At 40.3% G+C, this 27,230-nt stretch overlaps 3 protein-coding genes across 3 annotated transcripts; all 3 read right to left on the bottom strand.

Moving 5' to 3' along the window:
* Positions 1–94: 94 nt before the first annotated feature.
* On the bottom strand, positions 95–1,027 carry LOC104427347. The gene has a single exon (XM_010040451.2). The coding sequence runs from the start codon at positions 1,025–1,027 to the stop codon at positions 95–97; it is 933 nt and encodes a 310-aa protein (XP_010038753.1).
* A 4,964-nt stretch (positions 1,028–5,991) lies between these two features.
* LOC104427346 (scarecrow-like protein 9) lies at positions 5,992–7,720 on the bottom strand. Its single transcript, XM_039305140.1, is given in 2 exon segments — positions 5,992–6,457; positions 6,459–7,720. Coding segments are annotated over 2 exon segments (1,728 nt in total).
* A 3,912-nt stretch (positions 7,721–11,632) lies between these two features.
* LOC104427890 (scarecrow-like protein 9) lies at positions 11,633–19,509 on the bottom strand. Its single transcript, XM_039305139.1, is given in 4 exon segments — positions 11,633–12,130; positions 14,281–14,297; positions 17,930–18,360; positions 18,362–19,509. Coding segments are annotated over 4 exon segments (2,094 nt in total).
* Between the last annotated feature and the right edge of the window lie 7,721 nt (positions 19,510–27,230).

Here is a 27,230-nt window from a genome sequence, read left to right as displayed (position 1 = left end):
ATGACCGTAACGCACTTTACAGATTCATAATGACGAAGGCGAGATGCGAAATATACATTCATTTCACGTCGGGAAATGCGTCATTGTCTTGGCCTCACTCCACTTTCCATGCGTACAAGAAAAGGCAAAAATCCGGGGCGGTTGAGCCCGTGCGCGCGGTGTAGTATTTGGTGGCCGTGCTGCTGTCGCTGTTGGCCCCACGACTGCTGCCGTCCCGGTCGCTCTCCGGCTCGACCAGCCCGGGCTTGAAGATGAACAGGCCGTGGCCGGTGCCAGGGCTCTTGAACATCCAGTCGTGGACATCCCAGAACACCTGCACAGGTTTCTTGTTCACCACGATGTTCTGGTTTCCGCGGAACTTCCAATCCAGGTTTCTAACGTGAATCACCACGGCCCCGTCGATGTTGATCCACATCTCCGGCTCTCGGTGCCCGAAAGTCGTGCTCTCGACGGTGATCTCGTGCTCTTTCGTCCTCTCGTCGAACTTGGCCCTCGTCGCGAACGTCTTCTTGCCGAACACGTTCTCTTTCTTGTAGAACAACATCGCGTCCACGAGGGCGGGCCTGGATTTGGTCCTCTTGTAGGCCTTCTTCTTGTAATCCCCCAGGAGCAAGACCACCTCCTCGTCCGAGACGAGGGCCACGTAGTAGTCCGTGCACGGCTCAGGGCTCCCGGCAAACTTGGCCGACCGGAGGTCCCAGTACACGTCCACGCGTTTCGACTCGACCTCGAAGGACTTGTACCCCTTCTTGCTCCAAAAGTGCCAGGGCTTGAGGTAGATCTTGCAGGTGTAGTGGAAGTCCCCCTCCAGGCCGTCGACGGTGATGCTGAGGGAGTGGTTCATCAGGTTCTTGCACCACGTGATGGAGACGTTGTGCCAGTACCCGCCGATGTTGGCCTGGTACGCCAGCGTCACCGTGCTCTGGGCAGTCTTGATCGTGACCGGGTCGTCGGTAATCCTCTCTGCCAGAGGCGGCGACTGGGTCGGCGGCAGCGATGTTGCCCTATGCGTCCGGTCGAATGACATCGTTCATATGTATATCCAACCTCCTTTGGCAAGGCCTTTCTCTTGCAAACGTAACAAGGTATAAATCTCTAGGACCTCGATGGATAATGAGAGGCGAAACAACTGCACGAACGGAGCGTTTAATAAGACGGCGAGCGCGTCAAAACACATGCATATATCCTCTACGGATCACGAGACGAGCTGCAGAAACACATGCATCGAACAGCCAGATGGAATCTCGGTCATCGTCGCGATGGAATAGCCGGCGGCGAGGCGATAATGCATGGCAGTCCAATGCATGTACGTTTGGAAATCGAATCGTAGAAGGAAGGAAGGAAAAAGAAGAGAGAGAAGGGAGGAATTTTCCCAGGATACCGAAGGAGGAAAGAGAGAAGAGGGAGAAGGAAAGGGAGTGGCGGAGGGAGAAACAGGAAACAGGTGTTTTCTTGGCGGAAAAATCTCCATCCTGAGGCTACGAGCTGTGTCGGGTGTCCGAAACCACGGGGGGATAACGTTCACTCCAGAAATTCTCACATCGTTGAGTGTTTTCTTGCTATTTTTTCTCTCGTTCATTTTGTTTCTCCGCCTGAATATGCCCACGTGGCGTTTCCCGATTGGACAGCGTCGAATTTACGTTGAAAAAAAAAAAACAAATATGTACATCGACGTCTTTTTTTGTGTTTTTCTCTAGAAAATGTTTAGGAAAACTGAAGTTCTATCGTTCGGACATTTGGTAAAAATGATTGACCTTAAAATTTTATTTATTTCGCAGAAAATAAATGATTTAGAAATAATTTCTTTAAAAAATTGCTTAAATTGCTGAAAATAATTAGTTAAAGAAAAATATTTTCATTATCCAGGACAATATATGTCTAAACATTTTCATAGATGGTATAAATACTTTTTGTTCGTACATTCTTGGAAACAATACAAGCGATCATTAGTTAGAAAATTTCCAAATAATTTATTTTTCTCGAAACAAACACATCCTATATTGATAAAAAAAACTTATGCTTCAAGAATAAATGGCCATTTTTCATTATTTAATTAGACTTTGTATTAATGGATCTACTGTAAATGGCGAGAGGAATTGAATTTTCTTTCATTTAGGTACTATTTATTTCATGATATATCTATAAAACCAGTTAGTAGTAGGTTCTAGATTCAAGGAAAATGGAATGTGGAACTTGAACCTAGAATAAATTTTGGTTTTCTTCTTGGTCTATGTCTCTACATGATCCTATGATATTCCATGGCCCGGCGATGAGTGTTTAATCTTGAACCACTAGTCTGAACTTCCATTTTATGACCAAGACTTTTACTTTATTAATGTTTCATATTCTTTGTATGTTTAAATCTAAGTCGTGATCAATGGATTAACAGTAAGTTGTGGTCATTAAACGAGATAATTTACTGTAATCGTTTGATTGATAATATAGATGAAACCTGGGTATAACTTGGAACTAGATGTGTTAAATGGGTAGGTTAGGTCGGATTTGGGTCGGTTTATAAATGGTTGGACTCAAATTGACCTAATAATCTATTTATGACCCATTTATACATAATGTAAATTTTTACCAATACGACTCAATTCATACCTAACTCATATCCGGCTCAACCTATACTACTTACATACTTAACCCAATTTAGGAAAATTCATTCTTGTGATTTTTTTTTTTTTAAATTATGTTGCTAAAATACTTTCAAATCTAGGAACGCTTGTTTCTTATGGTTTTTTTTTTAAAATGATATTGCTAAAACACTTTCATTCAATACAAATCTAGAGGACAATTTTTATAGTTTTCTTCAAAAATCGAGGCTCCATTTTTCTTGAAAAATATTTTGTTAGGAAGTCATTTGCCTTTTAATAATTTTATTTTGTTTACTTTTTATCTTACAAAGAATCAATTTTTAAATTATTTGTAATTTTTTTTAAAGAATCGAATTTTTAATTATTTTTCTCTTTCTCTTCCTTTTTTATTTTCCCTTCTTCTTCGGCCCAGTCATCGGCCACACCGGTGGCCAGCGAGGCTTGAGCTTGTTCAATTCCAGGGAGACTTGAGCTTCCCGGCCTCTAGCGAGGTAGAGCCTCGCCTAAGGTCGGCAAGGTTTAGCTCGCTAGATCGGTGAGATTCGAGCTTTGCCAGATGCCGGTGAGGTCTTGGTCTCGCCATATCATCGAGCTCAAGCTCAAGTCTTACTAGATCGGCGAGGTTGGGACTCGTTGGACGTCAACAAGGTCTTGACCTAGCCAAATTAGCGAGCTCGAGCTTGTCCGAGGTTGGTGAGCTCCAATCTCACTAGATTGGTGAGGCTCGAGCCTTGCTAGATATTGGCAAGGTCTCTGCCTTGCTTGTGCCAAACCTTGGCGAGCTTGTCCCTCGCCTGGCTAGCCATTGCCATGGCTGTGGTGGCCATTAGCCAGGGAAGATGGAAGTAGGAAGAAGAAAGAAAAAAAGGAAAAAAAAAAAAAGGAAAAAAAAAAAAAAAAGAGAAAAAAAAAAAAAACTTAAAGGATTTTGATTTTCTAAAATTATTTTTATTTTTATAAGTGTAGAGAGAGAGAGAGAGAGAGAGAGAGAGAGAGAGAGAGAGAGAGAGAGCTAGTGGGTTGAAAATTGGTTCTAAACTCAACCCATTTTAAGAAGGCTTTTCAAAATTGAGTGACCAATATATGATCTATTTAAAACATAAATGGGTTATATATGGGTTTAAGACCTATTTTGACAAGTTTGCTTGAAATTTGTGATAGAGTAATCTCAAAGTTTTAAGGTATGTAAGGTAGGTTCTAAGTTCCACAAAATGAGGGAGCTATTTCAATAAGTATGTTTTAGATTTCAGATGGAACTTGTACGGAACCTGAAACAACTACTCATCCCTACCAGAGAATATAGTCCTTGAGGATTGTTGCACCTTAAGGTAATAGTCCATTCAAGAACTGTCAATCAACTAAAATTCCTCAAGCAAAGTAACTTGTCCAATACCATTGTTTGCCTTATTGCTTATTGGAATTTCCTCTGTCTTAGCTCAAGCTACATGTACATATACATATAGCCAAAAGTAACGTCTCAGAGCTATCCTCATTTCAACAAATTTTAGTCTTTCAACTCTTGTAGAGTTTTCTACCAAAAAAAAAAAAAAAAAAAAAACTCTCATGGAGGCAAGCGGCACATTAATTTGAACGAATCACACATGTAAGTTAGCTTAGCTTATTTTCTGAAACTATCTTATGAAATTCTTGCAGTACTATCATACTTAAAACTCTTTCATGTGCCCTTTTGTCTAAACCCGTCTTTTTCCCCGTCCATTGCCTATTATCTTCAACAGTTTTAAGCTCAAGTTCTTAGCATCCTTAGCACTGCTCATGAAGGGACAATGTTAAATTTTTTTTTTTTTTTTTTGGGGTCATACAAGGCAGATGATGCCAGTGAGGAGTCCAATATTGATGACATGACCCAGATGGCTTCCATGAAAATGGAGCACATTCCAGGAGGGACGGTTGAGGCCTTCTTCTAATTCCCCAATCTAAAGGTTGACCAGGGTCAAACAGAGGAACCAAACGCCAACGCGACAACCAGAACATCGTCACAACTACAGGACAACATTACGCAATTCACATGAATCAAGAGGGACGGGCAAAATCAGCAAGAGACAGAGACTAGAAACTTTATAATTAACACCCATTCCTGTAATGAAGCAAGCCCGCAAACAAGTTCAAACCCAAACCATGGATTCCATAAAATTAACAGAAACCATACGCATTGACACTTCTGTGTAATTGCAGCAAAGAATGGTTACTATTTTGCAGAAGACGAGAGTGCGATCAAACAGACTGATACTCAAAAACACTGGACCCCGTTTTGGGTTAATCAGAGATGATGCGAAGACGACAGACAGTGAATAATCCATGAACGAACGAAGAGATCACATAAGCAGATACATGACACATGGTGCTCTCTGTTCAGAGCTTGTCCAGATATACTCATGTTATCAACCTAACTAATTCAGGACTCGTCCCCCCCTCGAGGCCACCAAATTCCAATTGTAAAGGAGCGGTTGAGGAGCATATAGACTATGATAGAAACCAGAATGCTCAAAAACAACATTACTCACCGCAGGGGCGCAAAGCCAGCGACGCCGGAAACAGATGAGCACGGATTGTGAGCAAAAGGTCTGCTGTGCCACAGCGTGAGCGACGAGAATTTGGATTCGATCGTCTAGATATGGAACTGGAAGCAAGCTGCAAGTTACTTGGGTTAGGTAGTGCGTATTCGTAGTGGGCGACTGACATGAGCTCTAGAAAAACAGAGTTAAAATATTGGTTTATTTCAACCAAAAACAAATCATTTATGACCTATTTTTTTGAGTTTAATTTTTTCTCAACCCAATTTAGCTTATTTTACAAAAAAAAAAGAAAAAAAGAGAGTTATCCACTACTAATTTGGCCTATTAAATCTAAGTCACAAAATGTGGTCCTATATGTGGCCGGTGGGTTTATGAAAGCAATTTCCTTTTTAAACCTGAACCGTCCGTCTGCTTTGGAATAGCATTTTAGGCGTCTTTGTCAAAAATGTATAGAGAGTATAAAAATTTGGAATTTCAGCTATGTTTACCCTACACATGGATATGTACTTATGTGAACAGCTGATATATCGGAAAACTGTTCAAGTGCTGGATTCAATTATCCTTAAGTAACAATTATATGGTATTACACAATCAAAACAATGCTTCTTCCACGCCGAAAAAATGAGACGTGAATGAATCGCCACTCAAAAGGGCACAGAGATTAGATGGTAGTGACACAATGCGTTAAACAAGGGGATTTTCAAATAAAAACCATTCACTCATCTGGTAAAGTGCAGGTATAACCATGTTGAGGAGAATCATGAGGGGATTCCGACATCACGGGTCATCTTCTGATTTACAGCTGCTGTTAGCGATGATCTCATTTTTGCTCCTTCAACTATGTGCACATATCAATCTCGCTATGCCAGTTTCCAAGTAGAAAAGGCGTACCGAAACCGTCCCTTCCATCCTAGCAACAGCCACTTGCCGACTTCGTCTACGACGAAATCTTTGTGGTAGCGCAAAGCGATATTGTTGATCACGAACTGCGCTAGCCTCCTGCTTAAGGGCACCTGCACAAACCCGGGCCTCATGTTGCGTAATTGCCTCTGCTTGTACGACTCCGGTCCCTCCACTCTCTCCCATCCCTCACAGGCTATCGTATTCAACGCCTCCCTCCCCAACATATCCTTCTCGATCAGCATCCTCTCCTGGTTTTCGCAGGGTACTATAGTGTCAAGCATGTCGAATGGAGAAGAGAAGTGATGCAAAGCCTCCCGAAACCGAGTGACGAAGAACGGGGAATTGTGGGTTCCGTTGATAACACCGTGGATGAAGAGATTCGGCTGGGCTCTTCTTATCAGGTTGAGGACGATGTCTCGTGAACAAGCTCTTGAATCTGAACATGCAGCTGACTATAGTCACTTCGTCCCTATCGATCTTGAATTCCTCTAGTTCAATGAACTCCCACCTCTTCGCAATGGCGTTGTACTCAAACGGCACGTTGAAACTTTGAGCGTAATTTGCCAAGCGCTGACCCGTTTCCTTGACTCTTTCTGCGGGCCTGAATCCGGGTTGAGGCAAGTCTATACCAGTGATCCGGAGCTTCGGTGGACAAGGTCTCTGGGAAAGGTGCTGAATCAGAGTGGTCCATCGGAATCCATAAAGAATACCGAAATCGATGACGTGAATCTTCATCTTATCTGCTACTGTATCTAATATCGAAAAGATCGGGACAGCGTTAGAATATCTTTGGAATGGACAAGCTGCAAGGTACAGTTGGTACGCATTCAGCATATCAGCTGCTGTTGTTTTCCTATTGACGAGGCCTCTATATATCTGGCTGCCTGTACCGGCCAACCGCGCCTCAAGACCATTAGCGAAGTAGTGAGCGAGTCTCTGGGTCCCATCGCCAAAAGGTGAGGCGTGTTTCCTGATCTCATTCAACAGAGCATTCGCGCTTCTATGATCATTTGATGCTACGGCTTGTGCACATTGGATGAGAAGCGTCCTCACATCGACTACCTCCACTTTCCCTCTTTTCTTCTTGCCGCGACCTCTGCCCGCTTTGGGCTCTTGGATCTTGTGTTCAATTTCGTTCACTCCGTTCTTCAACGATGCACGGAGATTCATAAGACGCGCCAGGCCCTCCCCTTGGTCACTAAGTAGAACGACGTCGAAAGCATCCGAGCGAAGTACGGATTCTTCAGGAGCAAAAGCCTGCTTGCTACTTCTCTCTTCCGTGTTTCCTTCCTCCCTATGGAGACTCTCTTTTCTCTCCGATGCACCAAGGCGGTCCCTTTTGTCAATCTTTCTATTCGGTTTCAGCGGTAGAAGTTTGGTAGGTGCTTGATTAGGAAGAAACTTGCTGGATTCCTCGATCCCCATCCTAAACTGCCTAACGAATTGGCTCTCACGCCACAAGTCAAGCCTCTGTGCATTACCTCCTCGATTAGGTTGAAATGCCGCTGGACTAATATCTTTTTCAAAACTCATTGTAACATAATTGCTTGGATCTTGAACCCGACCAATATTGGCATAGAATCCAGTTTTCCTACTGCCGATAGTGCTAGTGTATCTAGTGCTGTCCGAGAGACTAGCTAGTATATCTAGTGCTGTCTGAGAGACTATCATTCGAGTGTTTGTCATTGTAGGTGATGCAATTCGTGCGACTTGTCTCAGGTGAAGGCGGGTACTTTTTGCCGAGGACCTCATAAAAGGATTTTTCAGCTGACAATAGATCCGAAGAATCTTGAAGCATGCATGTCTTCTCTTCTATGTCTTCTTCCATGAGTATGTGACTTATGTATTCGAAGACTGCATTGGAGAATTCGGTCTCTTCAGTGTCCAGTGTATCACGACAATCATTTGAAAATGGGGCAAGATTAACCTATTGGGAAAATATGATTTCGAATTGGGTGGAACAATGAAGTCAGATCTATAGAGTAATCAATTCGGACTTTGAGGCGTGACATCACTTTTTTAAGGATATATTTGCCTCACAGAATTGCTAATGGTCATCGGAAAATATCCTCTAGGATACAACAAAGTCTCAAAATTTAGAATACTAGATAACAATTATAGTATTTCTTCAAGATCTCTTTAGGAAACAATTGAAAAAATGGTGGTAGTTTTTTAGAAAAAAAGGCTCGAAAAGATAAAAATGATCACACACACTCTTTTGGAAAACTGACATGTATATATAAATCAATCTTAAAAACGTAGGCAACTCTTCGTGGAAAATTGCAAAGTGAACAAATGTATCCTTTCAAAAAATTGCCCCGGATGAACGAAGGCGTCCATTCGGAAGAAATTGAAAAAATGAACAAATGCAATCTTTCGGGAAAGGTTGCAAATTAAACGAGTATCTTTTTCGAAGGTTGTCTTGAAGAGACACAAACAAAAATTCGGAATAATTAAATAATAATAATAATAATATTTTTAATAAATAAAAAAATTTCGATTTTTTAATAATTTCCGAAAATTCTTAATAAACAAAAAAACCTTTGAATTAATTAAAGTTAATTAGATAACCGTGAAAATAAATAGATAAATAAAATAACAATGGGTTAGTGCTAATTAAACCGCGTGCTAAGTGCGCCTAATAATCGCGCACCCCAACCCTTCTGAGAAGGTGGGGATTCGAATCCCCACCCCCCCTTCCATTTTGGAAGGGTAGTACCCCAACCCTCTGAGGGTGCCCCAAAGTGGTTAATTTTCGAAAATTCTCAATAAATAAAAAACAACATTTGAATTGATTAAAGTTAATAAGATAACTGTAAAAATAAATAGATAAATAAAATAACGAATGGGTTAGTGCTAATTAAACCGTGTGCTAAGTGCGCTTAATAATTGCATACCCGCACGCGGGTATGGTGAATCTAACCCACACCCGATCATTTCTTTAGGGATGCTAAAAGAACTCCATATATATTAATTGGCCCACTTCCGCTCACTTTTCTTACATGGAACAGGGAAATATATACTTAGTTTGTTTTACAAACAAACTTACAACATAACCAAATGATGCATCTCTCCACCTCTGTTGGGTGCACTTTGAAAAGTTGGTCTAGAAACTAAACAAGGATCTACAACAGCAGATATTGACGGATCGTCCGATTGGAACCCACTAGAAGGACACAAGGCTCCCATCAGTGGATCCATCATTGTGTTCTCACTTACTCTGACGGTAATAGAGCAAGAAAATACCAGCTTCGCTGCAATAGACTGGTTATCTTAGCCCAAAGTTGATGGTTTCGTTGCTCCCATCTGGAAAAAGAAAAAAATTCTCGGCTAGCTGACTTATCCTATTGTAACCTCAGACTCCGATTGCCAACCCAAACCCTAAAAGAATCAATCCGCAGAAGTTCTGGTATTTTCCAGTAATGTTTGAAAAGGCGACGGTTTCTTTATGCCGATCCTTGTTGTCAGTGACAGGTCAAGTAACCAAACCAGTCATAATCTGCAGATCCCCTTCTACCGCATCCACAGGAAATTCTCAAACTCACATGTCCTCTATGATAGTAGATGACTTCAATCCACCTAATCTCTGCTAATAATTTTGTTTGCATCTAGTTTTGACAGGAAGATCGAAAGCATACCTGAAGGATATCCCGGTTCTGAAGAGAGAAATATGAGGCAGCAGAAGCCAAGCCCAGTCTTCGTGCGCCTGAAGGACAGCAGCAATTACGGCCACTACCCACCGAAAATTATGTAAAGACCATAAACTATCTTCACATGCTGACCACCCCGTCAAGCGTGGAAAATTTAATAATGTAATGGAATCTGTCGCACTAAAATATTATGTGTGTTGATTCGTACGTACATACTTTGGAAAGAAGAGCACATGAACAAAGTTATTGTTTTTTTTCGAAGTCTGGTCTGCAGCGATTACTAATATTATAATGGATAGGGCATCCTCATTGCGGTTATCAATGTCAAAATAAAAAAGTTATCCCCACCCGGTCAATCTTCCGCGAAAATATTTCACTCCATATGCTCTTTCATTGGCTGCAGAACTGGAAAAGAGGAGCAAGGTAAAGACTGATTTTGCACCAGATGGGAGGAGAGGACCGCTTCAAAATCTGTCGTTTATGTCTCGTTCTCTCCATGTGAATGGACCTGCCAAAATGAACTCAAAGACAATATGTTATGTCTAAAAAAGTTGATCCAGAATCACAGGACCATAACATAAGGTGCAATATTTAGGATGCCGTTGTAACTTTTATTAACTCTTGCTATCTACATCTATGGTAAATCTCTCAAAAATAGCAAAATCTTCTAACGAAATTCCCATTACCTGTTGCAGGCATGCTCAATCAAGGTAAGAACATAATGCACCAAATGAAAAATCAAGCAACTCCACAATTCTTTAGGCCAGTCGAAGGTTTTTTGAGGTTGAAATATGTACAAGCTCTGAGAGTGGAGACTCTTGGGACCTACCCCTCGAGGGGCCACTCTCGGCGAATAGGTTTAGAGCTATTTGCTCAAAAGATGGTCAGAATGGTACATACAAGTGACGGTCTCAAATGGCCCACCAAATGATAACACCGCAAAACGGTACATTAATATTAAGAGCGTGTGCTCTCCCAAGCCTATACCTCGCATAAAGCGAGGTTCATTATAAAGTTCTTAGCCACTTAAATATTTTTAGGAGTCGCTACTAGCTATCATTGAGGGTTAGTTAGAACCCAATCGAGACGTAGGGGTCTCAATTTTTACTCAACTAAAGAATTCTAGGGATGGGGACTTGCTCATGCTAATGTTTCCATTAGAACCCTTTAGGTACCTAACTTGACAGTGTGTAATCTAGGCGACTGATTACTCTTGATTACCATTTATAATCCCATTAGTCACAAAAAGACTATACAATTTTTTTTGTAGGAAGTTCATTAAAATTCTAATATAATATTATCCTATTATAGAAAAGGAAATTGGCAATCGATATATTAAAATGATGGTGCAGTAAGTAAACACCAAAGTAATTAAAATGCATCTACCTAGGTGCGAGAACTAAAAACAACCCACAACTTGTTGGGTAAAGAGTTATACAAAGCTCTATTATTGAGCCTCGAGACATGAACCCTCATGATCTTGCTATTTGAACTTAGGCAAGCTTAATTCTAATAAATTGAATAAGTTGAAATCTAAGCTAGACAATTCTAATCGTTTATTTGAATGTGAGGCTAAGTCCAATTGATCTTATTTAACAAAGTATATGCTAATTAGGCTACCAACGTCTAAACTAGGCTAACTGGAATTAATTTAAGCTAAACTATCACAAGAATTAAGGCTGGCTTGGACATTGGCCTAAAACCACGATGTTTCCATTTGGTCGCCTCCGGTCACTACCGATGGGTGTTGGTTTCATCAATTCAACCATTCAGTCAGTGCAATCAAGCCAATCACAACATTGGCAAAGCTCATACCTGTTACCCAGGTATAAACATGTTGAGGAGAATGATGAGGGGATGACATCCTCGGTCATCTTCTTATTTTTGACAGGTGCTGTTAGTGACGGCCTCATTTTTGCTCCTTCAACCATGCGCACATACCGATCCGCTATGCCGGTTTCCAAGTAGAAAAGGCGTATAGAAACCGTCCCTTCCATCCTATCAACAGCCACTTGCCGACTTCATCTACGACGAAATCTTTGTGGTAGCGCGAAGCGATCTTGTTGAATACGAACTGCGCTAGCCTCCTGCTTAAGGGCACCTGCACAAACCCGGCCCTCATGTTGCGTAATTGCCACTGCTTGTACGACTCCGGTCTTTCCACTCTCTCCCATCCCTCACAGGCTATCGTATTCAACGCCTCCCTTTCCAACGTAACCTTCTCGATCAGCATCCTCTCCTGGTTTTCGCAGGGTATTATAGTGTCAAGCATGTCGAATAAAGAAGAAAAGTGATGCAAAGCCTCCCGAAACCGAGTGACGAAGAACGGGGCATTGTAGTTCCCGTTGATAACACCGTGGATGAAGAGATCCGGCTGGGCTCTTCTTATCAGGTTGAGGACAATGTCTCGCGGACTTTCTTCCTCGACGGTCTCGTCGAACAAGTTCTCGAACCTGAACATGCAGTTTGAGAAGAAACAGAATCTAGAATATAACCTGTATGTGAGAAAGTTTCTGTGTACTGTAATTGTTGAATCAATCAACTGCAAGCTTCATCATACATCTGTTCAGCCTTCTTCTAGTTCTATCTCACAGAACTCTAAGATATGAAGAAGATCAAAAGAAGAAACTAACAACAAGATCTCTTATTGAAGACTTGGAGAGAAGTCTCAGATCAAAGAGATTCCCTTTTCAGTACACGAACAATCAATTCATACTCCCTCATCTCTTTTACATTTTCCTCAGCCCTTTTTATACTAAGGCTTTCCTTCTTCAACTTCTTTTACAACAGATTTAACAACTCTTATTAACAGAACGATTAATCTTAGCCACTCGTGTAGCTTGATCAGCTTCTGATCTTGGTTTTAATCTGTTGTATAACCAGATCCTTCACGAGGATTGCCAGCTCAGCTTGGATCAAGGATTGCCAGCTCAGTTTTCAGCTTACTCCGAGCTTGCTCTGTTTTTGTCAGCTTCATTCCTCTGCTTCTATCTTGCTCAGTTTTCATCAGGTCAGCTTCTCTTCCTTTATCAGCTTCTCTGTTCTGGCTTTGTTTCTTAACATCCCCCCTCAAATTGGGAATGGGAAGAGCACAGATTCCCAATTTGACTCGTAGATAGGAATGTGTTACCCGTGTCAAAGGTTTTGTAAAGATATCAGCAAGTTGGTAAAGACTTGGGACATATTGGACACGTAATGACCCAGAAGATACCTTCTCTCGAACAAAATGAAAATCTACTTCAATATGCTTTGTTCGAGCATGTAAGATAGGATTAGCAGTGAGTGAGATAGCTGATTTATTATCACAGTATAGAGTAATAGGAGATGGAAGGAAGCAACCTATATCTCGCAAAACAAAGCTTATCCATGTGAGATCAGCAGTAGTTGATGCAAGAGCACGGTATTCAGCTTCTGTAGAGGATCTACTAACAGTAGGCTGCTTCTTTGCTGCCCAGAGATAAGATTTGAACCAAGATATGTGCAAAACCCGTTGTTGATCGTCCGGTTTCAGCACATCCTGCCCGATCGCATCCGAGAAGCCATAGAGATTCATAGTGCTTTGAGTGAATGAATAAGCCATATCTGATTGTACCTTTAACATATCTCGGTACCCTTTTTAGTCTATGAAGATCCGCAACCGTAGGTGTCTTCATTTTCGGCATAGTAGATTTGTGGCATAAGAAATGTCCGGGTCGAGTTAATGTAAGTGTACGAAGACCCCCAACTAAACTTCTATATTCTGCGGATTAGATATAGCTATAGAGTCATTGATCAATATAGTTGGTTTTAACGAAAGGGGAGTAGAAATTGGTTTAGACTCAAGCATATGGGCTCGGGTGAGAAGATCAAAGGCATATTTGGCTTGACAGAGAAACAAATGTGCTGGAGTACGCTGAACTTCAATGCCAAGAAAATAATGGAGTGAACCAAGGTCCTTCATATGAAACTGAAGATGTAGAGCAGTAATAAGATTGGAGAGTATTTGAGATGAACTTCCAGTTAGAATGATATCATCAACATATAACAAGAGGAGGATTGTGTCTCGTGCTAGTGTGTAGGATGAACAAAGAAGGATCGGTTGAGCTACAAAAGAACCCATATTCTAGTAGAAAGCTGCTGAACTTGTCAAACCAAGCTCGGGGAGCTTGTCTAAGCCCATAGAGAGATTTTCTGAGGAGACAAACATGATGGGGTTTCTGTGAGTCTTTAAAACCTGGTGGCTGTTCCATATGAACAGTTTCACTTAAATTGCCATGTAGGAAGGCATTTTTAACATCTAACCGTTGGACTTGCCAATGTTTCATCATTGCTATTGAGAGAATAATTCGAATTGTAGCATGCTTTACTACAGGGCTGAAGGTTTCTGTGAAATCAAGACCTTCTTCTTGATGGAAACCTTTGGCTACAAGCCGAGCTTTCAGTCTCTCTAAACTCCCATTAGGTGTAAGTTTTGTTTTAAACACCCATTTGCAGCCAATCACATTCATTTTATTAGTTCTAGGAACTAACTCCCAGGTGTTGTTTTCATACAAAGCATCCATTTCTTCTTGCATTGCTTGATGCCATCCTTCGTGTGCTAAAGCAGACTTTACTGACTTTGGTTCAATAGGAACCTGATATTCAACTAGACATGCATATTTGGGATTTACTTTAACAATCCCTGATTTTAATCTAGTTTGCATAGGATGAGTAGACAATGTACCTTGAGTAGTCTACGATGTAACCGACCTGTCCTTGTTCGTATTAATATGAGATGTTGTATTAGAATCTCGACTCATAGACACTTGCTCTTCATTATTTGAATCCATCTCCGAATTGTTTCAACATTACCGAGTGCATTATCGGAGTGGTTTGTAGCTCGGATCGATATTATATTCGGGTGTGATATATTTGTTGAATTGAGTATGCTGATCCCACTGTCCTGTATTTCTGGCACAATTTGGCTTGATTCAGTATTTGGCAAAGACTGCAAAGATTTAGTTGTCTCATTAACTTGTGACTGAATCTGTTCTGTAGTTTTGGACATAGGAGACACCACTCCTCTTATCCATTGTTTGTATAGATCTCGACCCTCGCGATACTCGTAGTAGTTATTTGAGTAAATGGAAATACCCTTTCATCAAACACGACATGTCTACTTATATAAACACGTCCATTAGTAGGCAACAAGCATCTCGTAACCTTTATGTTTCGCCTTGTACCCAAGAAACACACGTATGAGAGATCTTGGGTCAAATTTATGCTTCATATAAGGTCTCAAACAGGGGATAGCATGCTGATCCAAAACTCGTAGATGAGTATAACTTGGTTGCTGTTTATAAAGCCTATAATGAGGTGATTTCATATGTAGTTTTGTTGAGGGAAGCAAATTGATTATATATGCTGCTGTTATAAAGGCATCTACCCAAACTTTAATGGTACTTTTGCATTGTACAGCATTGCTAACCCCAACTCAACTACATGTCGATGCTTTCTCTCTGAAATACCATTCGCTCTGGTGTATAAGGACAAGAAATGTTATGTTTAATGCCATGCTGTTGCGAGATGATTCTGAAATTCAATGCTAGTGAATTCTCCTCCTCCATCACTAAAAGACTTTGATCTTTTGATCAAGCTGATTTTCAACTAGTCTTTGAAACATAACAAACACATCATATACTTCGACTTCTTTCTTATTGGATATATCCAACTAAAGCGAGAAAATCATCAACAAAGATGACATAGTAATAAAACTTCTGAACGATGGGATAGGAGATGGTCCCCATACATCACAATGTATCTTTTCTAGAGGAACATTAGAGATATGGTCTGACATAGGAAAAGACAGAGCTGAACTCTTAGCTATTTGACAACTGCTACACATCTTTTGAGCTTTCGAATTACATTGTATTAGCTTTTGAGTTTGCAGAACTTTCACTGTTTTTAGACCGGTATGAGCAAGTCTTTGATGCCAAATATCTTCTCCTACTTCATGTTGAGTCCGAGTAAAGTATGCTTCGGAGTTCTAGATTCCACTTGATACAGCCCCTTGATTTTCCTTCCTAGCTTCACTTTGTATGATTGTAATTGTCCTTCATATACACCCCATACTTATCAAATATAAAGGAACAAGGATAGTCATCTGTTAATTTTGATACGAAAGGAGATTCTTTTTGATTTCAGGAACAATCAAAACATCTTTCAATGGTAATATGCTATTTGTTGTGTTTAATGTTCCGTTCCCAATGCATGAGATTGATAAACAGGAGCCATCTCCTATCATAACTGTATCATTACCTCTATATGCAGCATAGTTTCGAATCTTACCAGATCTGCGGTAATATGAGATGTGGCTCCTGTGTCTGGATACCATTCTGAACCGCATTGTTCTTCAATATGCATAGCTGCTAATGCAGTTGGTATGTCATCTTCTTGATATGAATTATCAAAGCGATACCAGCACCTAAGAGCTGTATGACCTGGTCTTTTACAGATTTGACATTCCAGAGGACCATTACTCATTAGCTTTGTTTCCTGTATGCGCTTATCACCATTTAAGCCTTGTGGTGGATAAGATCTAACACCTTGATATCTCTGAGTAGAGTTTGTGTATGGTCCGAATCCCCGTCCATAGTTAGACCAATTATTCTTACCGATCTGATCTTGTCTTGTTGGATTCAGATTATTCATTCTATTTTGTTGATTTCTTCCTATTCCGGTGATACTATTTCCTCGATCTCTTCGTTGATGAATTGTCCTCTGCACTGTATCTTCCTTGAATACTTTCTCCTTGGCTTCGGGATTAAACTTCGCAAACCTATTTCAGTCTTTCTTTGTCCATAATATGCTAGGTTTGTATTGTATTGATTCACGGATATGTTTGCAATCTGGTTTCAAATCTTTCAAGGCGAGAGATAACTTCATCATATTCCGGGTGGGGCTTGAGACAAGTACATAGTTGTTCTAAAGGTCTCATATTCAGACCTAACCCTTCAAGTATACCAAACATCCTAGTTATATCATCAACGGCTTTCCAATAGCATTCAATTGATCACGTATAGTCTTAAATTCTCGAAGATATTCACTCGAAGTCTATCTCTTTTCTACACGCCTGTAATTTCCCTCTTAATTCAAATTCTTTTGCTACAGATTTCGAGTAAATCGATTGATAAGTGCCTCGCCATACCTCGAATCCAGTTTCTAACCCAATTATCAAACTCAAGATATTCTCGACACCGCACCGCTTATCCATGATGAGATTAACTGATCTGTTTTTACCCAATCCAGGTGATCGGGATTCATCTCTTCCCCAACCTCGCTTGTATCATTTTTGGAGGAGGTAATGTTTCACCATTAATGAAGCCAATTAGATCTTGACTTTTCAGAAACCTGCTAAATTGTGCTTGCCATAATAGAAAATTCTCTTCATTCAGCTTGATTGTAACAAAGTTTGCTATGTTCACATGGATAGGAAACGGATACTTCTGCAATCTAGTTGCCATTATATCTTCAGAAAACTTTGAAGATTCGAAGAAACACTCAAGTAATATTTCAGAAGATCTTATCCGAATCAACCAACTCTTCGTATTGTCTTGCTCATACAATCTCTATATAGACTTTCAGTAATACAATCATTAGATCTACAATTTCCAGGAAGAGAGCTCTGATACCATGAGAAGAAACAGAATCTAGAATATAACCTGTATGTGAGAAAGTTTCTGTGTACTGTAATTGTTGAATCAATCAACTGCAAGCTTCATCATACATCTGTTCAGCCTTCTTCTAGTTCTATCTCACAGAACTCTAAGATATGAAGAAGATCAAAAGAAGAAACTAACAACAAGATCTCTTATTGAAGACTTGGAGAGAAGTCTCAGATCAAAGAGATTCCCTTTTCAGTACACGAACAATCAATTCATACTCCTCATCTCTTTTACATTTTCCTCAGCCCTTTTATACTAAGGCTTTCCTTCTTCAACTTCTTTTACAACAGATTTAACAACTCTTATTAACAGAACGATTAATCTTAGCCACTCGTGTAGCTTGATCAGCTTCTGATCTTGGTTTTAATCTGTTGTATAACCAGATCCTTCACGAGGATTGCCAGCTCAGCTTGGATCAAGGATTGCCAGCTCAGTTTTCAGCTTACTCCGAGCTTGCTCTGTTTTTGTCAGCTTCATTCCTCTGCTTCTATCTTGCTCAGTTTTCATCAGGTCAGCTTCTCTTCCTTTATCAGCTTCTCTGTTCTGGCTTTGTTTCTTAACACAGTTGACTATAGTCACTTCGTCCCTATCGATCTTGAGTTCCTCTAGTTCTATGAACTCCCACCTCTTCGCAATGGCGTTGTACTCAAACGGCACGTTGAAACTTTGAGCGTAATTTGCCAAGCGCCGACCCGTTTCCTTGATTCTTTGTGCGGGCCTGAATCCGGGTTGAGGCAGGTCTATACCGGTGATCCGGAGCTTCGGTGGACAAGGTCTCCGGGAAAGGAGCTGAATCAGAGTGGGCCATCGGAATCCATAAAGAATGCCGAAATCGATGATGTGAATCCTCATCTTATCCGCCACTGTATCGATTACCATCCTGCATGAGACGGTATTAGAATATCTTTGGAATGGACAAGCTGCAAGATACAGGTGGTACGCATTCAGCATATCAGCTGCTGTTGTTTTCCTATTGACGAGGCCTCTATATCTGGCTGCCTGTGCCGGCCAACCGCGCCTCAAGACCATTAGCGAAGTAGTGAGCGAGTCTCTGGGTCCCATCGCGAAAAGGCGAGGCGTGTTTCCTGATCTCATTCAGCAGAGCATTTGCGCTCCTATGATCATTTGATGCCACAGCTTGTGCACATTGGATGAGGAGCGTCCTCACATCGACTACCTCCACTTTCCCTCTTTTCTTCTTGCCGTGACCTCTGCCACCTTTGGGCTCTTCGATCTTGTGTGCGATTTCGTTCACTCTGTGCTTCAACGATGCACGGAGATTCATAAGATGTGCCAGGCCCTCCCCTTGGATGTTAAGTAGAACGGCGTCGAAAGCATCTGAGCGAAGTACGGATTCTTCATGAACAAAAGCCTGCTTGCTACTTCTCTCTTCCATGTTTCCTTCCTCCATATGGAGACTCTCTTTTCTCTTCAATGCACCGAGGCGGTCCACTTTGTCAATCTTTCCGTATGGTTCCTGATATAAAAGTTCGGTAGTTGCTTGATTAGGAAGAAACTTGCTGGATTCCTCGACCCCCATCCTAAACTGCCGTACGAATCGGCTCTCACTACACAAGTCAGGCCTCTCTGCATTACCCCCTTGATTAGGTTGAAACGCCGGTGGACCAATATCTCTTTCAAACCTCATTGTACCATAATTGCTTGGATTTTCAACCTGACCGATACTGGCATAGTATCCGGTTTTCCTACTGCCAATAGTGCTAGTATATCTAGTGCCGTCTAAGAGACTGTCATTCGAGTGTTTGTCATTGTAGGTGATGCAATTCGTGCGACTTGGCTCAGGTGAAGGCGGGTACTTTTTGCCGAGGACCTCATAAAAGGATTTTTCAGCTGACAATAGATCCAAAGAATCTTGAAGCATGCATGTCTTCTCTTCTATGTCTTCTTCCATGAGTATGCGACTTATGTACTCGAAGACTGCATCGGAGAATTCAGTCTCTTCGGTGTCCGGTGCATCACGACATTCATTTGAAAATGGGGCAACATCAACCAAATGATGCATCTCTCCACATCTGTCAGGTGCGCTTTGAAAAGTCGGTCTAGAAACTAAACACTGGTCTACAACAGCAGATATTGACTGATCGTCCGGTTGGAACCCATCAGAAGGATACAAGGCTCCCATTGGTGGATCCATCATTGAGTTCTCACTCACTCTGACGGTAATAGAGCATGAAAATACCAGCTTCGCTGCAATAGACTGGTCATCTTAGCCCAAAGTTCGTGGTTTCGTTGCTCCAATTCAAAAAAAAAAAAAAAAAAAAAATCTTGGCTAGCTGATTTAGGGCCCGTTTAGTTCGGTTTTGGGCAAATGTCATTGGGAAAATGCAAATACCTTTGAGCTAAAGGGATTTGTGAAAATGCAAATAATGTTTGATAAATTGTAGTTTTAAAGTGCATTGTGAAACGACTTTGGGCAAAATACTATTTGATAAAAATTGCATTTGTAAGGGACTTTTTGTTAAATTAAAAAAAAAAATTGTATTTTTTTTTTTTATGAAGTCTGCTGCCGAACCGCCAGATCTGGCCAATCTAGCTCCGAGCTACCATCACCTTGCTTGGGGTCGCCTGACCCAGGCGACGCGTGTCCTCAGGTGGCCGTCGCTTGGGTGGCCAAACCCCGGCAACAATCACTTGGGGTCGCGCGATTCAGGCCATCAGTTGCCTGGGTTGCGCGATCCGGGCGTCACCTAAGGTTCGGCGATGGTTGCTAGGGTTGGGCGATCCTCAGGCGGCGGTCGCCGGCGCGCGTCACCCCTTGGCTGGCGGTTGTCGGCCTCGAATTAGCTTTTCCGTGCAACGGTCAGTTGGAGAAGATGAATAGTAAGACTATTTGCATTCCGAAAATGTAACTTCCCAAAATACCTCAAGACTTGCATTGAGCTAAAGGCCTTTAAAGCCATTTTGAGATGCAATTGCATATTACCAAAATCGCCCAAAAATCGAACCAAACGGGGATTTTAACCTCAGATTCAGATTGCCAACCCAAACCCTAAAAGAATCAATCTACACAAGTTCTGAGTAATATTTGAAAAGGTGACGGTTTCTGGATGCCGATCACTGTTGTCAGTAATAAGTAGATCAAGTAACCAAACCAACCATAATTTGCACATACCCTTCTACCGCTTTCATATAAAATTCTCAAACTCACATGTCCTCTATGATAGTAGATGACTTCAATCCACCTAATCTCTGCTAATAATTTTGTTTGCATCTAGTTTTGACAGGAAGATCGAAAGCATACCTGAAGGATATCCTGGTTCTGAAGAGAGAGAGAGATGAAGAAGCAGAAGCCAAGCCCAGTCTTCATGCGCCTGAAGAACAGCAGCAATTACTGCCACTACCCAAAGAAAATTATTTAAAGACCACAAACTTTCTTCACATGATGACCACCTTGTCAAGCGTGGAAAATTTAATAATGTAATGGAATCCGCCGCACTAATATATTATATGTTGATTCGTACGTATGTACTTCGACTAGGAAACACATGTACAAAGCTATTGTTTTCTTTCCGTAGTCTGGTCTGCAGCGATTGCTAATATTATAATGGATCGGGCATCCTCATTGCAGGAATCGATGTCAAAATAAAGAAGGTCCCCGCACCCGGTCAATCTCCTGCGAAAAATTTCACTCCATGTGCTTTCTCCAGAACTGGAAAAGAGGTGCAAGGTGAAAGAGTAAATTTGCAACCGATGGGAGGAGAGGACCACTTCGAGATCTGTCGGTTCTGTCTCGTTCTCTCCATGTGAATGGACTTGCCAAAATGAACTCAAGACACTATGTTATGTCTAAAAAGCTTATCCAGAATCGCAGGACCATGTCATAAGGCGAAATATTAGGATGCAGTTGTAACTTTTATAAACTGTTGCTATCTACTTCTATGCTAAACCTCTCAAAAGTAGCAAAACCTTCTAATGAAATTCCCATTACCTATTGCAGACATGCTCGATCAAGGCAAGAACACAATATACCAAATGAAAAAATCAAGCAACTTCTCAATTCTTCAGGCGAGTTGAATACTTTTTGAGGTTCAAATATGTACGAGCTGTGAGAGTGGAGACTCTTGCGACCCACCCCTTGAGGGGCTGCTCTCAGCGAATAAGTTTAGAGGTATTTGCTCAAAAGACTGGTCAAAATGGTACATACAGGTGACGTTCTCAAATTTTCCACCAAATGATAACACTGCAAAATTAAGATTGCGTGCTCTCCCAAGTCCAAATCTCACATGACACACATTTTCATTTTAAAGTTCTTAACCACTTAAGTATTTTTAGGAGTCGCTACTAGCCATTATTGGGCATTTGTTAGAACCCAATCGAGATGCAAGAGTGTGGTCTCAATTTCTACTCAACTAAAGAATTCTAGGGATGGGGATTTGCTTACACTAATGTTTCTATTAGAACCCTTTAGATACCTAATTTAAAAGTGTGTAATCTAAGCAACATGTTACTCTTGATTACCAATTATAATCCTATTAGTCACAAAGTTACTATACAAATGTTTTTGTAGGAAGTTCATTAAAATTCTAAGGCTTTGTTCGTTTTACGGAAAATAAATTGCGGAAAACGTTTTTGAATTTTCTGATGTTTGTTTCACGGAAAATGAATTATTTGCAGAAAACATTTTCCATGAAGGGAAAAGAGTCTTCTAAACTAGGAGAAATTTTTTCCACTTTTGAAAAATGGAAAACATTTTTCTCACTTAATCTCTCTTATCTCTCACCTCTATTAGCCCTCACTTCCTCCTCTTCATTCTTTTTATTTTATTATATTTTTTATCTCAAATTATTTTTATTTTCTTTGTTTTCCCTCTTCTTCTTTATTTTTATGTTTTTGTTTTCTTTCTTTTTCTTTTTAAAATTTATTTTTTAATTATTTTCTTTTCTTCCTTCTCTTTTCTTCTACGCTTCCTTGGCCGGTTGTTGGCCATGGCGGTGGCTGGCGACCGACCTCATGCCGTGACTGGACATAGGCCAACTCCATCCTCTCCCAAGGCCAAATCCGGCAAGGGCGAGGCTCGAGCTTGTCAGTCTTGGCGGAGCTCGGGCTCGCTTGGATTGGGTGAGCCATGAGCTTGCCAACCTCGGCAAAGCTCGGCTCGCTTGGATTGGGTTGGTAAGCTCGAGGCTCAATTGATCCAGGCGAGCCACGTTTGTTGGCCAACGAGCTCATGGTATGCCTAGATTAGCCAAGCCTCGAGCTCGTTAGATCTAGCGATTGTGTCTTGGTTGGTCGCCGAGCAACCGACCACATCGAGGCACGCGGCAGCGAAGGAAGGAGGAGGAAGAAAGAGGGAGGAAAAGAAAAAGAAAGAAAGAAAATAAAGAAAAACTAAAAATAATAAAAATTCGATTTTTTAAATGAAAATAATTAAAATTCAATTTTAAATATATAAAAATTATAATTAAATTTTCTTGGTAATTTTTCTGAAAAAATCAAATTAGATGATGAACAATAACATTTTCCACTCCAATTTCAAGTTTCAATGAAAATCTTTGGAAAACATAGTTGTTTTCTTGAAAAATGACTTCCTAGAAAATATTTTTTGGAAATTTGATATTTTCTGTGAAACAAACGGACTCTAGGTACGAGAATTGAAAACAACCCGCAACTTGTTGGGTAAAGATACAAAGCTTTGTTATTGAGCCTCGAGACATGAACCCTTGCTATTTGAGCTTAGGCAAGCTTAATTCTAATCAATTGATTAAGATGAAATATAAGTTGGACAATTCAAATCGTTTATTGAAATGTGAGGCTAAGTCTAATTAATTTTATTTAACAAAAAGCATACGCTAATTAGGCTACCAATGTCTAAACTAGGCCAACTGGAATTAATCTAAGCTAAACTATTACAAGAATTAAGGCTGGCTTGGACATCGGCCTACAACAACCATGGCTCCCTTTGGTCGCCGTCTCTTCTGGTCGCCTCCGGCCACTACCCATGGGTCTCGGTTTCATTCATTCAACCATTCAATCATTGCAATCAAGCCAATCGCAACATTGGCAAAGCTCATTCAATTCAACACTCAATTTCCTTAGGATTGACTTTTGATTACTCATGCAAATCGACTAAACCCTTCCTAATCCACAAAGGTTTACTAATTAATATTAGCAGTAATTAGCCTCTACTTGTACTCACAAAGTGATATGGCTAAGCCACTAATCACTAATTAACTTAAAGGCACGCTTAATTGAACTTTCTATGTGATTGCTAGATGGGTTGTTTATTGATCACCAATTGATCAATGAGTGATTAGGCTCACGTCATGGCCCACATCTGCTGCGGCAGGAACTCAATGATGCCAATCTGGTGAGTGATTCTGATTGCCCTGCCCTCATCGAAGCTGTGCAAGACGGGAGATCAGCATAGTGGGAGCTTCGTCCTTTGATCGCCGAAGCTATCCTTTTGATTTCCTTTTGTCCTAACCTAACGTTGCACTACTGTCGATGAGAGGCCAATATGGTAGCCGACTGGGCCGCAAAGGCCCAGCGCTCAGATTTTGCAGCCCAAATAATTAGCTTGTAAATGCCGATGCTTTAGCTTGAGGTTGTAAGTTTCCGTTAATATAAATACTAGTGTTTACTTTGTCAAAAAAAAAAATTTAATTAGCCTTGAACAATCAACAAATAATGAGTGAGCCAATGATTGGATCACTTGCTTATCTTTCCTGATTCTGGGCAATTATGTTTACACTCAATTTGGAAGCTTAATGAACTACCCATTAAGCAATTCAATTGTCATTAGAAATCTCGAAGTGTGTAATTACTTCATGAAGACCGCTTAACCTGATTTAAATTCTATTGACCCAAAATTGACCCAACACCGAGACTGCTCCAGATTAGACTCAGTTCCGATTCGAGATTTGAAAAATATGGGAAAAATATAAAAAATTTCAAAATCCCACCAAATTTTACAAGGAGCTGGTTCGTTCCGCTACAAACAAATTTAGTACTTTTGAACTTTTGCAAATAAGCCCCTCAACTATATGAAAGTTGTAGGTTTTTCTAGGAACTTAGTTGAAGACAGTTTTGCAGGCCAAAAATGACCTGCTCCGATTTAGCCAAATTGGCCCCCTAAACTTTGCTATCTGGTCCTCAAACTTTCCAGTCTACTCAATTCGACCCAATGAACAACTTTCTAGTTTTAAGTTTTTACAGAAAAGGACTTGAATTATGTTGAATTTGCAAAATAATGTTTGAGAAAATATAAAATCATTTTCCACTGAAAGCTCAAATTACGGATACGAGATCTTCGATCAAATGACTTTGGAATTTTACAAAAAAATGCAGTTGCAAAGAGTTTGATATGTATTGATGGTGATGTTTCGCGAAGATTTTTGAAATTCTTCTAATTTTTTTTTTTTTTTTTTTTACATTTGTTGGATTAATCAAATCTTGAGTTTATTAGTTGCAGTTAGTTCTAGGAGCTTTAGAAGGTGACACTTGTCTATTGTGTACCTTTGCTTGGTGAGAAAGGAATCCCTTGGTAAGTGGGAGGATGTCATTTTCATGACTGAGAGCCTTAGACTTCAATTAAGAGCACGCTCCTCCAACGAATTTGTGATTGGTCTAGCCACGTATGACTTTAAGGGTGCATTTGTTAACAATTATGTTCTCGGGGAACAATTTGTAATAAAAAATGGTTTTTTTATGATTCTATTTCCAGAAATAATTTTTAAGCAAAATAATACGCAGAAGCTGTTTAAAATTTCTATTTCCGAGATAGAAATACGTTTGATAAGATTCTTAAATTCTTTTGTTTCTTTTAATTTTTTAATACTTTGATTATATTTTCTTTTTCTTTTCTCTTCTTCCTCCTTCTTCTCTATAGCTGGTTGTTGGCCATTGCCGTGGTCGGAAATTGGTTGGGCGAGGTTCGGCAAGCTCGCGAGAGACTTATCTGGCCCAAGCAAGCCTCAACCTTGCCCGGGTAGCGCGAGGTCGACCTTGCCTTGGCTTGGTGAGGCCAAGCCTCGCTGTGGCTATGCGAGGCTGGGCGTCGCTGGCCCCAAGGTCGTTGGCCCTTGTTTGGCTAGTCATCGATCATAGTTGATGTCGGCGACCGGCCAAAAGGAAGAAGAAGAAATGGGAAGAGAAGAAGAGAAAAGAAAGAAAAGAGGAGAAAGAAAAAATAGGAACAAATTCTAGGAATTGTTCTCGAAATAAAAAAACTACTTTTTTTCTACTTCATGATTTTGTTCCAAATATATTTTGGGACAAAAAAAAATAGATTTTTGTTTACGGGAACAAAAATTTAATCGAACGGATTTCTATTCTTTTTTCGTTATGAGGAACAAAATAATATAAATAGTTTTTCCTGAAAGATTACCAAACAAGGCCAAGATGTCCAAAATATAGTTAAAAAGAAAAACTAACAAAAGCTCGCCACCAAGACTAGAAATAATGTAAGTGTCATAATAACTTTTATATGGTGTTCACTTGAGTATCAGAACTTTTTTTTTTCGATCACATAAGTGTCATAACTTTTGTACTTTGCTCACTTAAGTACTGTACTTGAATGCTATAACTTTTGAAAACATTCTCATGTTAGATTTCCGGCATTTGGGTGAATGTTTTATAAAAATTATAGCAATTAAGTAATTGATTGAAAGTTATAACACTCAAGTGGTAAAAAAAAAAAAACAGTTATGATATTTAAGAGAGTGCCATATAAAAATTATGACACTCATCGTATGCTTATCTTCATTAAGAGAAATGGCCAGTAAAAAAATCTCATGTCTGGTGCACAGTCACAAATTCGATTATCATTGTGTGTGAATCTCCGGACGGTTTGTGTTGCTCTCTAGTGCATCCTTTGCCATCTTTGTCGTGGGTCCAATTGCTGAATAAAATCTAAGCGAATCATCCTTGAAATACCAACCAAAATTCAAGCTAGCTTGTACTCAGTCATTCGGGAAATTGATTCTTTGTGATGCGCCTACCCAATATTGATGCAGAAAGACAAACCTGTGTTGGTCATGTGATAAGATAAGAACAGTGATCGCACCATAACTTAAAGATAGACAGTTCAGAAATCTTAGTAGCTTTTTTGTTCCTCTGATGTTTCCTTATACCATTACAGTTGCCGCACATGCTTCCCCTAGTAAATCTTAAAGAGCAAAATATCTGTAGAGGCAGAACCCGCGCTCCACAATGTAATACTCTGTGCATCGCGTCTCACCGATTGCCCAAGGTTCTACGTGATATGCAGGATTAAACCTTGCTGCTCGTCCCCTTCCACTCCCTTTGCCAAAAAATTCCAATTTGTAACTTTTCCAAGAAGCTCCAACAAAGAAAGAGAAGATAAGGAAATTATAAATATCATAACTTTCATATGGTGTTTATTTGAATATCATAATTTTTTTTTTCACTTATTGAAATTCCGTGACTTCTAAAGAATATCCACTTGAATGTTGCGATTTTTAACGTTTATTTGAGTGTTATAACTTTTTAAAAACTTATAGCCAAGTGCTAGAAATCCAACGTAACATAGCACTTATGATGACCGTTTTTAAAATGGTATGATACTTAAATGGTTGAAAAAAAATTGCGATTATCAAGTAAGCGTCATGCATGAGTTGTGTCTATTTCTCAAGAAAGAGAAGCAAGCATCGCTATATATGCTTTTATAAGATTGGTTGATTGGCATTGAAGTCAATGAGAAATGTTATTCATACAAAACAAGACTTTTCTCCATCTATTGGAAAAATAAAAACAATTCCAACGATGCTAAGCGTGGTGTGTGGTGGTGGGGTACTCGGACTCTCTGTCTATGCATTTGACATTCTGTGTCGTGTCCGGTAATCAAATAACGCCAGGCCGACCAGCCCTTGGCATCGATTGCTT

This window comes from Eucalyptus grandis, chromosome 11, assembly GCF_016545825.1.
Source record: "Eucalyptus grandis isolate ANBG69807.140 chromosome 11, ASM1654582v1, whole genome shotgun sequence".
Classification (NCBI taxonomy): domain Eukaryota; kingdom Viridiplantae; phylum Streptophyta; class Magnoliopsida; order Myrtales; family Myrtaceae; genus Eucalyptus; species Eucalyptus grandis.
This window is presented reverse-complemented; position numbering and strand designations above follow the sequence as displayed.

What these genes read in the sequence shown, in the direction of transcription:
- LOC104427347 (XM_010040451.2), bottom strand. Translation starts at nt 1,027, where the DNA reads ATGTCATTCGACCGGACGCATAGGGCAACATCGCTGCCGCCGACCCAG.